Consider the following 15136-nt stretch of genomic DNA (forward strand, 5'->3'; position numbering starts at 1 on the left):
CAAGGCCGAGTTAGGGCCTGGTCCATGAACCCCCATGGCTGTGACGACAGTCAGTTGTGAACTGAGGTTTAGAGCAGGCAGCAGCAGGGACGAGACACAAGCACAGCTAGGAGAAAACATCCCACCTCTCACATCAATAACAAAGGAAACCATTGCTATGGACATTTTATTAGCACTCAGCACTTCCTTCACATTCATCACTGCTGGAAAGCAGAATCTCTCACCTTCCTGCCCATCCTACTTTAATGCAAGTCACAATCAATTTTAGGCACAAAGGTTTTCATTTTCTTTCAAAATCAAGTTTCAGCTACTCGAGGTTACTGCTATAGCAAGAATAGTTTGTTGAAGTACGCGTTGAACAATTTTCACCCTCTGTTAGCACAAATTAATATACTTTCTTAAATAAAGTTAGACACTTTTGGTTTTAAAGTTGGTTTCCATCACGAACAACAGTAAGACACTTTACACCTTGAGGTCCTATCCGAGAGTCTGCCCGCATGGCCCTGTCAGCAGAAGCTGGGCATCCATGGCCGGTGCTGCCCTCGGACTCTGTCCCCACATCCTGGGCCAGCAATGGGGCCGGTGGCTCTGCAGGGGCTAGGACTTAATGCTGGGATAGTTGTTGTTCATATTATGCACGATAAAGTGTGGCACAATAATCATGATATAACAACTGTTCAGCAAAAATAAAACAAAAAACTATTTTACATTTGATTATCATACAAAAATATGCACATTTTCTACTTTAAAACAGCATTAAGAGTACCTAATCATTTTAAAACTTGCAAGTTAAAAACATTTACTAAAACAATTGAAATAAATGTGATAGGGAAGAAAGCTATAGAGAAATAAATGCTTAACCTGAAAAAACAGTAACAAATTAAGACAATTTGTAATAATTAAAAAGCCGCCTAGTGAAAAATGGGGAAGAACTGTTACACTTTGCAGTGGCAAGATGGGCTTTGGGGTTTTCAGGGGGCTGGAGCTGGTTCCAGTCAAGGACTATAAAATGTTTAGTGGCAACAGTGCTACTTACGTAAACTGAAAAAGCCCTTATTTTCTCGGCAGGTTGGGAGAAACACTGGGTTTATCCACAAGATGGATTTCCTTAGACACTGCATAGGAACTTCCATCCTTTTAAATCCAGAGGCATTATCCAACAATTTTCTAAAGGCAAGTAATTCAAACAGAAATACCTATTTCTTACATATGAAGGTAAAGCACTGTTTTTGAAAAAACCTGTTTTAGAAAAGGACATAATCTAACTGCACACTTTAAACATTTTTTGAAAAAAATAAGATGGCAGTTTAAGACAACGATATGACAGCCACATTTCCAACATCCATCTTTTCCCACAAGTGAAGGGTGTAGTGACTCCGACCAGCACGGCCGCTACGAGCTCATGCTCTTGCCCTGCAGCTTTGGTGCAGCTCCCGTGACACACCTGCCATCAGGAGCTCAGACAAGAGCACACCCGTCTTCGTCTGTCTCCTCAGCGCTGCTGTCACAGGTGGGGCGGGGCAGGTGCTCTTGGTTAACATGGCAATATCCTGAGAGAAGTCCACCTCTACGCACCTGTCCTCCCTCCCCAAGTGCTGGCACTCTGTCCTTCCCTGCAGGTGACCTGACTCCTGAGCTCACCACCCCTTTCCAGGGGCAGGTGCCCAGAGTGGCTGGGTCTCAGTAACACTGCCAGTGCTGGCTCCGCTCCCCCCTACCCCCAAACCTGGGGTGTCCAGTTGACTCTCAGCTGGAGGCTTCGTGACTAGCCTCCTTCTGATGTGCGGTGGGACTCTGATATCCTAACTCAAATTGTTTTACTCTGCATTATTCATATCTTAATAGTTAATAATCAAAGGCACTTCTAAGTTTAATTATATAATCTATAGCAAATGCTTTTGAAGTCCACAGTGCACATCATTTTAAAGTTAGCCCTAAGCAAACTCATGATTTTAAAACACAGTGATCTACGGTCCCAGACAGCAATCTAAAATAAATTACAGTGTGGGAACACACAACTCTAAGGTGAGTTCAACTAGCGATAATGAAAGTGACCAGCAAAATGCACAAATACCCATGAACACCCACTGGGGTCTGCTGGATACTTCTTGAAAATACACCAGACACTAGTTCTTGACTCCCCTGATGGTTGCTGCTCGGGCTGCTAATCCGACCAAGGATCAGGGAAGCTTTAGTAGGTGGTTAGAAAGACAAAGGCCACACACAAAACCTGATTAGTCTGATCACAGTAATAAAATCGTGGGAATGTCTGCCTGCAAATGACCTAAAAACGAGCCAGACCCAGCATGAGAGAAAGAGAACATAAATAACAAAAGTCAGGCCTGTCTTTTAAAAAACTGTGAAGGAAACATAATTCAACGTGTTTTTAAGAATTAGTGCAAATCTCAGTTGTTACAGATAATGATGAGCATGTCCGACATCTAGGGCAGGAGTTGTGCTCACCCCTTAGGACGTGCAGGAAGACCCCCTTGGTCTCCACGTGAGGGTCTCGGTGGACAGCCGTATCTCGGCCCCACATGGGTAGGCAGTCCCGCTCGTCCCTCAGGATGGTCAGTCTTCATTGGCGAGGGTCTCAGTGGACAGCCATATCTTGGCCCCACTGAGAAACTTGCTCAGCGGTGTCCCCGAAATGCTCCGCCTGCACAGATTGCCCACTGGGGAGAAGGGGAAGGAGGACGAGAGGAAGTCTGGTGTGCCTGGGGCGTCGTGTGGGCCGCCAGCATGGAAGTACAGCCTGCTTGGGGCCTGCTCGGGGCCAGGGGCTGGCGTGGGGCCACCCCGGGGCTGTCGCAGCGCCCTGCTCAAAACGTCCACCTCGTCGGCCAGCAGTGAGAGCTTGTGGAAGGCTGTAATGAAGCCCCCATGCTGGATCTGGGCCTCGGGGACCCAGCGGAAATAGCAGAGTTTCCACAGCTTGATGTGTGCCCCTGAGAGACGTGGCAGGATGGTCCCGTGCAGGTCGGCTGGCCTGGAGGCCCGTTCTTGGAAGAACTGCTCCGCGCCCCAGTCCTGGCTGTCCCTCGGCTCCAGAGGCGCTGGCTTCACCTGCAGGATTAGTGAGTTTCTCCTTGGCCGTAACTCCTGCTCACTGATGATGCCGTTCTTTAAGGAGGCTGGCATTCCTCTCAGTGTGGAGCTGTAGCTTTTCTGTACAGAGAGATTCTAGCATTATTCTCCTGGAGCTTCCCCTTTCAGAGAGATGGTAAAAGTGTGATGGTGAACATACACTCAGGTAGAATTTCAACCTTAAAGGACATTTTGTCCCTCCCTTGGTAATACTTGCTCCAATCCTCCTCCACTGAAGTTGGACACTTGGGCCTTGACTTTGCCAGGCTGTGGTCTGTATGGGGGTGGAGCTGACATATTCAATCCGTCATAGGCAGACCTCTGGGAGACAGTGGATTCGCGATAAAGCAAGTCACACCAGGTTTTTGGTTTCCTGGCACATATAAGTTATGTTTCCAGTATATGGTAATTTATTAAGTGTGCAACAGCATTATGTCTAAAAAGACAATGTGCACACCTTAAATACTTTACTACTAAAAATGCTAACCCTCATCTAAGCCCTAAGCGAGTTGTAATCTTTCTGCAATAGTCACATCAGAGATCACTGGTCGCAGATCACCATCACAAATATAATAATGAAAAAAGCTTTGTGTGGCTAAGACTCCTCCCACTCATTGCCAAGGGTACAGGTTCAATCCCTGGCTGGGGAACTAAGATCTCCTGAGCTGCATGGCACAGCCATAAAAGAAAGAAAGCAAATGACCCCTCAAACCTGCATTGGCAATGCTGTCGTGGGACATGCCTGGACTTTCAATACTCTGTTCTGAAAAAGATGTTTTTGGTTATGTGTGCGCAAACACCAGGTTTCCACCATTAATGCATTTTTGTAGTTTACCTTTGTCCTTTTAAAGGACTTCACAGAACCATTCTGCACACAAGGCGTGCTCTTTCCAATGTAGAAGGGGTTGTGGAAAAGGGTGCGATCCTTTGGTGTAAACTGGAGAGACCAGTCCCAAACGGAGGGGAATTTTAAACCCTTCTCATCACCCAGCTGGATGTTTTTGCTTATAGCAAATTCCTGCAAAATAAAATATTTGAACATTTGTGAAAAATGCCAAACTCAAGATTTCCTCATTGATAACTTCCTTTTTGATGAGTTGTTCATCATTACACGAGTGAAATTTTCTGAATGAGGGCGATTCCCACACCTCTGGAGCAGCACACTCTGCTCCCCAGAACAGACGTTGCTGGCAGCTGGCACGAGGAGGGCATGGCCCTTGCATGAGGAGGAGGGGGGCCCTGGGTAGTGAGCATGTTCATAAGTGTGAACTCGTGGAGGGAGCTCACCCTGGCGCAGTGGCCTGAAAAAACCCTCTCCTTAAATGCTCACACCCACAGTCTTGAACAGCATGCGTCTTCAGGATGCTCAGCTGCTGGTTTGAGGCAGCAGCTTCACAGATGAGGAACTCAGACTCAGCAGAGTCCCAGCCCTGGCTAGGGCCACAGCTCACTGTGAAGGCAGCCCCTCTTACAGTCTTCCTGAAGGCCCATGAGAGCGTCCTTCTGGGCACTGCAGCTTCTGTGGCTACACCCACTGCTCCAGACATGGATAAGACAGAACTCGTGGTTCCAGAAGGAGGGCAACCAGAAGCTGGTTTCAAGTCTGGCTTGAGACCCTCCCTAGTCACGGTTCTTCCTCTGGGTTAAGAGTTGGGACAGGAAGCTGACAGGCCTATATAAAAGTGACTTGCCCCACAGCATCAGGGTCTGAGGATACTCAGTAAGCAGTGCCTAGCAAGAGTTCCAGTCTTGCATCATGCCTGTGTTTCCTCTCAAATTCCTTCCCCATAGAATTCTCAAAGAAAAATCATTTGCTTTATACCCCTTTTATTCTACTGTCCTAGGAAATAAATGTTTTCAAACAGGATCTTACCAATTACCCATTCAGACAGCTCAAACATGAACATATAAATACAAAAGTACAACATTTACGGTGGTTAAAATAAGCTGCATCTTTCAATAAATGTCAGAGAGAAACACCTAGAATGCTCACTCACAAATGCAACAGGTTCAGGTTCCTGGACTGTTATCCATCTGAAATTACAGCTTAAATGGTATTCATAACTGAGACAGTTTAACAGGAGGCAGCTACTGCACGTTGCCACGGCGGGTGCTCACCGTGCTCTGCTGCACACGCTGGTGTGGAGAGTTGAACAAGAAGGTGCCGAACAGGGCCACACGGGTGCTGTCATGCAGCACCGCCAGGTAAGTCTCAGAGAACTCGAAGGCCGCTGGACACTGCTCCAGCAGCTGCCACGTGGTGTCCAGGAAGAGCAGGAACACGGGAGCCTGGCAGACACACGAGGAAATGAGATTACTCAGTGCTGGCCTGTAGGGCCCACGTCTACCCCCAAACTTCTCACTGACGTGAAGGAAGAGATTAGCAGACAGTGAGGCCTGTGTGCGTGGCCCCGAAGCTGAGCTCAGCATACATGAGTAGACTAGACAGCCATGGCCACCCTGAAACCGAGCCTGCCCTGGGACGTGTCTCAGCACCGCTCTGTCAAACAAGTCCACCACGCTTAAGTGGTGAACCGGAAAGACAGGCAGGGAATCACCCTGTGAAGGGGGAACAGGGAAATACGTGTTTAAGCCGAACCTGGAAATAGTTCTTCAGAACATTTAAAACAAAAACCTCCAAACCATAAAGCAGCTTCTCTAACAACTTTTGGCTGACCCTTCAGTCAGCATCCAGAGACATAACTTGGGTTTCAGAGACTGGCTGGTGTGGCCTTGGGGTCCCGGGGCACACCCTCAATGCAGCAGCTGGCAGCAGCCCCTGCACCCATCCAGTGTGCCTTGATGAGTCAGAGTCAACCGGGAAGCATTCCCTGCTGGGGCTTCCTCAGATGGCAGGGACTGTTACACGCGACAGCGAGTCAGCAGTGCTCTTAGGAGCCTCCCTGACATGGGACACCGCAGGGCTCTCACAGCCCCACAAGGACCCGAGGCCCTGCCAGCCTCGCAGCTCTTACATGTGCCCCCCAGCCTCCCTCGTACCCCATTTTAAGAAACTATGATACTCCAAAGCTGGTTTTCCAAAACACCTAATGTGCCTACTGTCTACTTACGGAAGACCTGCTGTATTAATGGCATTTCTTCAAGCAGTTTTCAACTAAGAGAAACTCAACAGATTACTTTTTAGAGTGTCGCCTATCATATAGTTATGATAGTCTTCATAAACACCTCAACTTGAACTCTTAATCCACGGGTCAGTCTTGGACTAAGAAGCTAGGATGTAGTGAAGGCAGTGTTTTAGAAGCTTCCTTGTCCCCTTCCGCACAGAGTCTCTCTCCCCACGATGACGCAGCTGTACCCTGTGCACACTGAAGGGCTGATGATAAGCACAAAGGCTTCGTTACCTCCTTCTCCGATCTCTTCAGGTGGTTGCATCTGTCCAGGAACGGATATCCGGCCATGACCCACTCTTTCTGTATCAGACTCTGAAACCCAGTGATGGTCCTGAAATAGGGGTCCAGCATCACTTGGACCAGAGAAGCTATGATGCAGCTCAGGTCTCTTCCCTCCTCCTCTGTCAGTGAAACAGAAAGACAACACTCAGTACACAGCAGCATGCTCAGAGAAGGACGGAAGGGGAGGTAGAGCATACACTGCAGTGTTCTGTGTGCGGCGGCCTTCGAGATCATCCGTGTTGGGACATTTCATTCAGGCCAGCAACTCTAAATATTACCTACAGATCATTTACACTCATGTTCAATGGAGAGATGGACTTTTACATATGAATGTTTTCTAGATATCAGAAGTATAGCCCTCACTCTTTTTACATTTCAATGATCTGTGGTAAAAATCTCCCAAGAGTCCATTCTATTCCTGTTTTGGCAACAGCATTAAATATCCCACAATCTTTCCACTGATAGCTCGACAGGGTGACTCAGAGGTGAACAAGAGAAACAGAACTATCCACCATCATCTGACAAGGTGGCAAATGCTTCCCTCCCATCTTTCATATCTGATATCCTTTAATAATAAGACCAGAAATACTGATATCAAAGCCAGCCACAAAAATCAGAAGAAAACTATCATATAGTATTCCTTATATGTAATGTCATCAACAAAGTATAAACAAACCAAATTATCTCAGGAATGCAAAAATTTATCCTAGAAAAGCAAGGCTGGTTTAACACCCAACAAAGTAACACACCATAATAAAAAATAAAGGACAAAAATTACATGATCATCTCATTAGATACATAAAAAGCATCTGTCTGATTAAAATTCAATATTTATTCTGGATAAAAACTCTCAGCAATCTAGGAAGAGACGGGAATTTCAACCTGACAAGTGGAATCCACAAAAACCTACAACTAACATCAACTCTTGCCAGTGAGATCCTGGACACTTTCCTCCTAAGATGGGCAACAGGACAAGGATGTCTGTTCTGTTACTTCTACTGAATGTTGTCTGGGAAGCTCTACACAGGGAAATCAGGCAAGAGAGAAATCCAAGGCATTTTAAACTGGAGAGGAACAAGCAATAACTGTATTTGCAGACAATGTGTGTCCATATGTAAAATAAAACCCCTGAAGAATCCATAAATAACTACTAAAACTAATGAATGAGTTTACTAAGGTTGAAGGAATTTTATACACAATGAGTACACAATACATCTGAAAATGAAATTAAAAAAGCAACTATTCACAACAGCATCAAAAATAAAACACAGATTTAACAAAATAAGTGCAAGGGTTCTATACTAAAAACTATAAAGCTGACATGACATGAGAGAAAATCCAAATAAATGGAGAGACATTCATTTCATGGATTGGGAGATTCCACATTAAGACAGTATTCTCCCCAGTCTCCAGTTCAACATAGTCCTATCCAAAACCCAGCAGGCTTTTTGCTGATCCTCAAAGTTACACAGAAATACAAAGGACCTAGAATAACCAAGACAATTTTGGTAATAAGGTTGGAGGACTTACATGTCTTAATTTCAAAGTGTACCCTAAAGCTACAGCACCCAAGATACTATGGCCCAGGGACCGCGGTGGTCAGGAGTTACCTTGCAGCACTACAGACAGACGCTTGCTCTCTAGCACGTACACGAGTTCTGCTGCATGTTTAAGAAATGCCCTGGAAACAGAAAGGGAAACACAATGTTAAAAACCAAACTTCCACTACAGATATATTGTTTAAAGTACTTGAAGTCAAGCAAATCTAATCTCTCACCATACCCATTTGTAGTCTCTGTAACCTTTCTGAGTTTCTGCAGTATTTATATGAATACAGTTTGGTTTCTGTATCAGGGAAATTCATTAACTTTTGCTAATTTACATGACCTTCTTGAAATTACCCAACTACAGAGATGGAGAAGAGATGAGTGGGGGCAGGGGTGGACCTGTAGCGGAGGGTGGCGCAGCCCTCCAGGGGTGGCAGGAGGGAGATGTAGTGATGGGGCGGTCTGCATCCTGACTCTGTTGGTGGTCACGTGGGTCTACAAACGTGATGAGCCCACACAGAAGCCACGAGAACACCTGTCTATCAATGCTGAACAGGGCCCAGCTCACACTGCTGTCAGCTCCTCGGCTCCACAGCCATCACCCATTGTGTGAGCTGTTACCACTGGGAAGCAGGTAAGGAGTGCACGGCTTTGTAATATTTTTGCACCTCCTGCAGATATATAATTATTTCAAAATAAAGAGTTAAGAGAAAAAGAAAGCAGTTGTACAAACCTTACATACTCCAACCACCGTGTATTCTCCAGTGAAGATAGCCATTTCTCTTCAGTTTCTTCAAATGGTTCTGCAATTAATATAATTACATATGTAATTCTATACACTCGTATATATATTCAATATAACACTTCTGGGCTTCTTAACATGATCAAATTGAGAGTTAGATGATACATCACAGTTTCTAATACTTAAAAGTTGGCTTCAAGAAGTGTAATGCATTTGCATTTAATAATAAAAACATTTAAGAAGTCGCACTACAGTTCTATAAAGAATGGAACCAAGCACTCCCCAGGCCTCCGTCTCCTCTCTGGCTCTTCCGGGGAAATCTCAGAGACTCCGACCACCTCTGCCTCCTAGAGCTGCTGACCCTGGCCTTCCCTCCCCAGCCTCCCCACCAGAGGCCTGGCCCTCCCTGCCTCCCACCCCTCCCTGCTACCACTGCCTGGCTGACATGGCCTTGGTGCAACCCCTGCAGGGAAGGGGGCAGCTTCCTGACGGGGCCTGTCCTGGCTCGTCTCAAGGTGCCCCTTGCCTCACAAACCCCATCCCCAGCCACCCCAAGTACTGGACGGCTGAAAGATACAGTTGCTGTGTTTCCAAACACACACCCGCCCCACTCCAGCTCGCCTTCCCGTCATGCTGCCTCTCCACCGCCCAGTGATGAGGGGCTCTCTGCGCACCCTTCACACCAAGGGCCCTTTCCTGTGATTCAGCCATCCAGGGGTAGGCACATCTAAGCACCCCATGAGCGTGTGCTCCAGCAAAAATATGGGAACTCTGAGGCTGCACACATTCTCATGTGGCTCAAAACATAATTCAGCACATTAGGGTCTTAGTTTACTTGTGAGGTCGCACACTGTTCTACTAGCAGACACTTTTCCTCCAAAACTAAACGCAGCTTAAACTTCATTTTCTAAGAGCTTCTGACAGTCTCAGATAATGATAATTTGTACAGGTATCTCAATGAGCCTCTACTTATTAACTATTTCTAAATTTTTAAGTAATGTCATTTTTCCTGACATGCCTCGTACAATGCCTCATAAAATCACCTAGTCATTGTTTACATGTGTATATATATATAATAAGGATAAAATTACCATTAACACACAGTTGTTTAAGTTTTACAAAAGCCACCTGAATATCTTGGATGTTGGGTAAGGTCTTGTCCAAATCTGACTTGTAGATATCACTTCTCTGTGGATGACTTTTAGTTATTGCATTATAAATCCTAATAAAGACAAAACCTTTGAGTCACTATTCATTCTTTTATTCAACATATATGTTTTGAGCACCTACTATGAGCTAACTATGCCACCATCTTAGTTGGTTTGACTTGATAAACCTAGGACGCACTGAACTATAAGAAAAACCTGATTCATTCTGCAGTGTCTTGACCGGGAATCACTGCACTCTGAAAGTTCTTTAGAGGCAACACTACAGCAAGATGTCAGCAACATAAGATCCTTGTATGCCAAAGAACTAAACTATGTTTAGTATAACCTGAGAGTTAATTTTAATACGTTCACATCCTCTCTACAATGGCAATGCTTGTATGAAGTACATGGTGCTTTCTGACTCTCTAGCTAGAACGACAAAGATACACCAAGCTCCGAGGGCGGTGGCCCACTCACCTCTGCTCGATCTTCCTCTGCTGCAGCATGTCTCTTATGAGGGCCGTGCGCACGAGGGCACTGCCGTTCGAGTGGCTCCAGCACCAGAACTAGGAGAGAAGCAGGATCTTTACTTAACCAGCTGGAAAGTGGAACACAGTATTGGAGAGACCCAGCAGGCCTCACTTACTGGCATCCGTCTTCCAACAAAAGAATGGGAGAAGACCTTCAGGTCTTGATCTGCTAGCGAGCTCGGCACCACGAAGTACTCTGGGAGGCTGCAGATGAAAACACAAATCATGATGTGAGAGCTTGGCTTCCAGTGGGACAAGCGTGCTCTGCAGACCCCACTTTAACTAACGTGCACCCGACCTGGTGAGCACTGTGGGTACACTGAGGAGCCTAGACACGGTCTAAAACAGATGCAACATGGTCAATTATCCCAAAAGCTGTATTATAGCAGAGGAAGAATCCAAAGGAAGCATTTGAAATATTGTCTAGAATGACTATTAATCAAACATGTATGCAATTTCTAAAAAAAACACAAAATCCACCCTGGTCCTCTCAACAGGCTATGGGGTAGGAAACACCAGTCACACCAACCCAACCTGACCCTCAAGTCTACGGAGAAGCATCGACTCCTTCTCTCTCCCTCGTCTGTTTCCCAACCAGTTACCAATGACAGCAGAGTCTGACGACTACTCCTAGAAGCACCCCAGCAGTGAGCACCCTGCAAGAGCAAACTCACCACGTGGAAATCATGTAGCCCTCGTTGATGGAGCAGACCCTCCAGCCCGAGGCGCTTGTCCTCTTCACCTCCCTGTCCCAGTCTGAGTACGTCTCGAACAGTGGCGTCTTCTGGCTGCTGCCACCCCCAGCTCCCAAGGGTGCTCCATTAGCTTTGCTGGCTACAAGAAAAAGCAACAGTATTAAGCCTGCTCTGAATCCCCTCTCTCCTGCCTCCTGTCGCCAACACACTGCGATGTAGCATCTCTGTTTGTCTCTGGTCTCTCCAAGGCCACCTCACCTGTCCTGGCCTGTCCTCCCCTGTCCTTGACAAGAGGCAGCCCCCTCCTCTCTCAGGACAGCCCCCGCGTCCACTCCTGCAGTACCTCCATGCCCTGTCCATCCACTGGCTCTGCCTGCAGTGCCTTCCAGCACTAGAGAAGGCGCTCACGTGGCCACCTGGACCACCCTCACTCTACATCATACACACTGCCTGTTACATTCACTGACTACCTTCTCAGGGTCTGAACGATGCTGCTCCCACATTTCCTCTCCAGTCATCTCCTCCTCAACTTTCAACTGTTTGTGGTCACTCTTGACCCCTTGCCCCAAGCTGAAGCATGAACCCAGGTCACTGCTGGTTTTGCCTAGAGAAATGAATGCATCCACCAGCGCCTGCACTCTTGAGCCGTCTGGACCTTTCATCTCTCCACAACCGACTTCTCAGCCCTTGCCTACTGTGACTCACTGGGACACTCTTGGTCTCTACTTAGCTTTCCTCTGATGATAAGGTCACATGGACTCCTCACACCCCACTAGAGGGCCAATGCAATGGAGGGTTACAGGGGCCAGGACCTGACCTTCCCAAGCAAGGAAGCTTTCCACTTGAGAAGTGCTGCGACCTGCTGGGAGCATGTGCACGGCTTCAGAGGGACCAGAGGGAAAGAAGGGTCCAATCTGGGTGACGGAGGGCACCCCTCTCAGCCTGGGCTCTTGCTACTTGAGCTGCACTCAGCCCAGCCACTGCTGCCACAAGACACGCTTCCTGAGAAACAGGCTTTCAGGATGCTGCCCTTGCCCCAACGTCTCCAACTGCATTCTCTTGAAGTGCCCTCGCAGGCCTGCCCTGACCCTTGTTGCCCAGTGCTCTCCAACTCCCATCCCCCTGTAGTTGTGAAGACCTTTCTCCGTCCGATGAACATGCCACGCCCGTTCCTATGGACTACTTACTAAACCTGCTGTAAAACAGGTATTTTCTGAGATCTGACCACAGGCTAAGGCCTGAAAATGGACAAATGAGTAAGACTTCACCCCTACTTCGAGGCGCTTATCACAGTGCACTGGGTGGACGTGAGCGATGAGGAGCAGGAAGCCCTGCGCTGTTGCTGGGGCCACAGGCTGGGTGGGGCAAGAAGGCTTCTGACCCGAGATGCTCGGAGCAGAGTCCTAAGGAACCAGCCAAAGCAAGCGCTGCCCAGTGGCTGATGAGAAGGAGAGGGGCGTGCTGGACAGAGCTGGACTTAAGAAATGTGGCTGATTTGTACACCATTGAGTAGTGAGCTAACTACCTTAAGAGCAGTAAGGGTGCCAGAGGTGGCGGCAGGGAGGTTGGGGAATGCCCAGACGCACAGGTGTGCTGTACCAAAGAGCAAGCACCAGCTACATGTGCTCTTTACATTCCAACTGAAATTTAAGTTTAACTGAGATTTTAAATTCAGTTCCTCAACTGCCTCAGGCACATTCCAGTGCTCAACAGCCATATACGGCCAGCGGCTTCTCTATTGGACAATGCAGGGCACAGGACACGCCACCACTGGACAGCACTCATGACTCTAGATCAGGAAGGGTCTCAGGCGCCAGGCTAGGAATTTTGGATTTTATCCTTTAAGTGGCATCAGAATTATGATGATTATGATTCTAACAGAGCTTGTTAAAAGTTAAAATGCTCCTTCTACACCCATATCCTGGCATGCTGCTCTGTCTCAGCACCTGCTCTTAGAGTGACAGCCACAGGAACATGCTGGGAAACCTGGGACCCATGATTGCTCTAGAACTCAGAACCCACATGGGACTCCCAGGTAATTCCCACTTTACACAGTGTTCCAAAACACCGAAACCCACAGCAAACTATCCAATATTAGAAAACCTAAGTATTTCATCATATGACTAAATTAAAGGGGAAAAACCCTCCCAAGAACAGAAAAACATTTGAGTTCGACACGTACTCATGATATAAAAAAATAGCAAATTTTAGCAAATTAGGAATAAAAGGGAATTTCCTTAACTCGATAAAGCCTATTTATCAGAAACAAACAGCAAACATCATCCACATTGAAACTGAGAAAAGAAACGCTGCCTTTACCACCACCGCACAGAGGTCCCCGCCACGCACCGAGACCACCACCACAGAGAAGCTGAAAGAACACTGTGGACTTTCGCCAGGAGCTTGTAAATACTCTGGCAGCTCTGCCCTGGGGGGAGACAGGACTGCGTGCTTCTCAGTGTCCTGAGGTCGAAGACTAGGAAGCTGGGCTGAGAACACACACACTGTTTATGAGACTGCTCCTCTGGCAAAAATATCTCAAGATCAGAGGAGGAAGAGATGGCTTTTTCTGAACATGAAGCGAAGGCACCTACAGGGTCTTGCACTGTGTGCTATTCCATAGGTTCTGCCTGTTCAGAACCTGTCCATGTCTTAGCCGCCAGGATCAGGGCTCTTGGACACTCGACATCTTCTCCAGCGAGAGCTTATTATGGGATGTGCAGCAGGTACTAAGTCTGTCACTAGCGAGTCCGGCAATTTTTATGCTTTCCAGGATCCCAAGGACCGAAGCCCTTGCCTGTGTACGAATGCCCAGGGAAGGCTGGCTGGGCTGGTCCTCTAGAAGAGTCGGCCACCCTGACGTTGCTGACTTAGGTCTCAGGATAGCTGTCGTCAGCCAGCTGACAGGGACAGGAAATGGAGCAAGGTCAAGAGCACCCTGACCTTCACTAGCTCCTGTGACACAGTTCACAGGTCTTATCCCAGACTCCAGCCCTACAGAGTTTCCATGTAACCAGCCCCTCCATATTTAGAATGGCCTCAAGCAACAGTAAAGACCATAAAACGGTCAACACAGGAAAAGAAAGCCCATCACTTCAATGACACTGCAGAAATCAGAGTCACACAGAGGGCGAGGAAGAGAAAAACAGAACTGTGATCATGAAGAAGTTCCAGAGAGCTGTCAACAAAGTGGTTCGGATGCAACATTCAGACCTCATGGGCTGGGTGGCGCCAGTGTTACTGTCTTTTAAAAGCTCTCCCAACAGGGATTCTGGTGTATAGACTGATGCATTCCTACTGCAGAGACACGAGCACCAGTCACAACCATTCACAGCTACATGAGAATGTTAGAAGAACTGACAAACAAAAAACTAAAACTTTCTACAGTTTTGAATGGAGTTCATACTCTGCAAGTGGTTTTCCAATAAGCACCGAAAGGAACATCCAATACTCAGACCCGTGCTTACAAAAGGAGGATAAGATTGCAAAACAAAACGACGTCACTGAAAACATGACTTTCCTGTGGCATTTACACTGCACCCCGAGATCTTGTGGCCCCATCTGTAAGCAGGGGTCTGTCACAGGGTGGAGCTGCTGACCCTGGGCCTGCCAGAAACCTGAGGTTTTCACTCTTTAGTCTAGAAGCACAATCTGACCTCTTGTCAATTTCGTAACAAAGATGGACCTGTATCTTTTGGACGATATTTGTCCAATAATACACTGACTGGTGAAAATAGCATCCTCGTGGTTGCTTTCAGGTTAAAAGAGGAAAAACAGAACTATTGTTCTTGTTTGTGCCTATGCCTCCCGCGGTGTCAGCGTGGGGGCTGTCCCAAGGGATGTCCCACCCCGCGGGTGCCGGGCATCTTCCCAAACATCAAGATCCTCCCAGAAGCATTCAAGTGATGCTGAACACAAGACAAAACCTCAGGACGACTAAGGCCAGCTAAAAGGCTCTTAGATAACTGCTGGGC

The 15136-nt window shown here is 47.2% G+C and overlaps 1 protein-coding gene across 1 annotated transcript in view; it reads right to left on the reverse strand.

Annotated features, from left to right (window-relative positions):
• Positions 1-148: 148 nt before the first annotated feature.
• Positions 149-15136, reverse strand: part of MTMR10 (myotubularin related protein 10) — a 38011-nt gene continuing 23023 nt past the window's right edge. Inside the window, exons 7-16 of the mRNA XM_043921367.1 lie at positions 11142-11301; positions 10584-10671; positions 10415-10503; positions 9881-10011; positions 8781-8850; positions 8111-8181; positions 6450-6619; positions 5206-5376; positions 3923-4105; positions 149-3168 (exon numbers count right to left, since the gene is read on the reverse strand). Of these exons, the coding sequence (XP_043777302.1) occupies positions 2572-3168; positions 3923-4105; positions 5206-5376; positions 6450-6619; positions 8111-8181; positions 8781-8850; positions 9881-10011; positions 10415-10503; positions 10584-10671; positions 11142-11301 (1730 nt within the window). The 3' untranslated portion in view covers positions 149-2571. The remainder of the gene's footprint in view (positions 3169-3922; positions 4106-5205; positions 5377-6449; positions 6620-8110; positions 8182-8780; positions 8851-9880; positions 10012-10414; positions 10504-10583; positions 10672-11141; positions 11302-15136) is intronic.

Source organism: Cervus elaphus, chromosome 13, assembly GCF_910594005.1.
Source record: "Cervus elaphus chromosome 13, mCerEla1.1, whole genome shotgun sequence".
Lineage (NCBI taxonomy): Eukaryota > Metazoa > Chordata > Mammalia > Artiodactyla > Cervidae > Cervus > Cervus elaphus.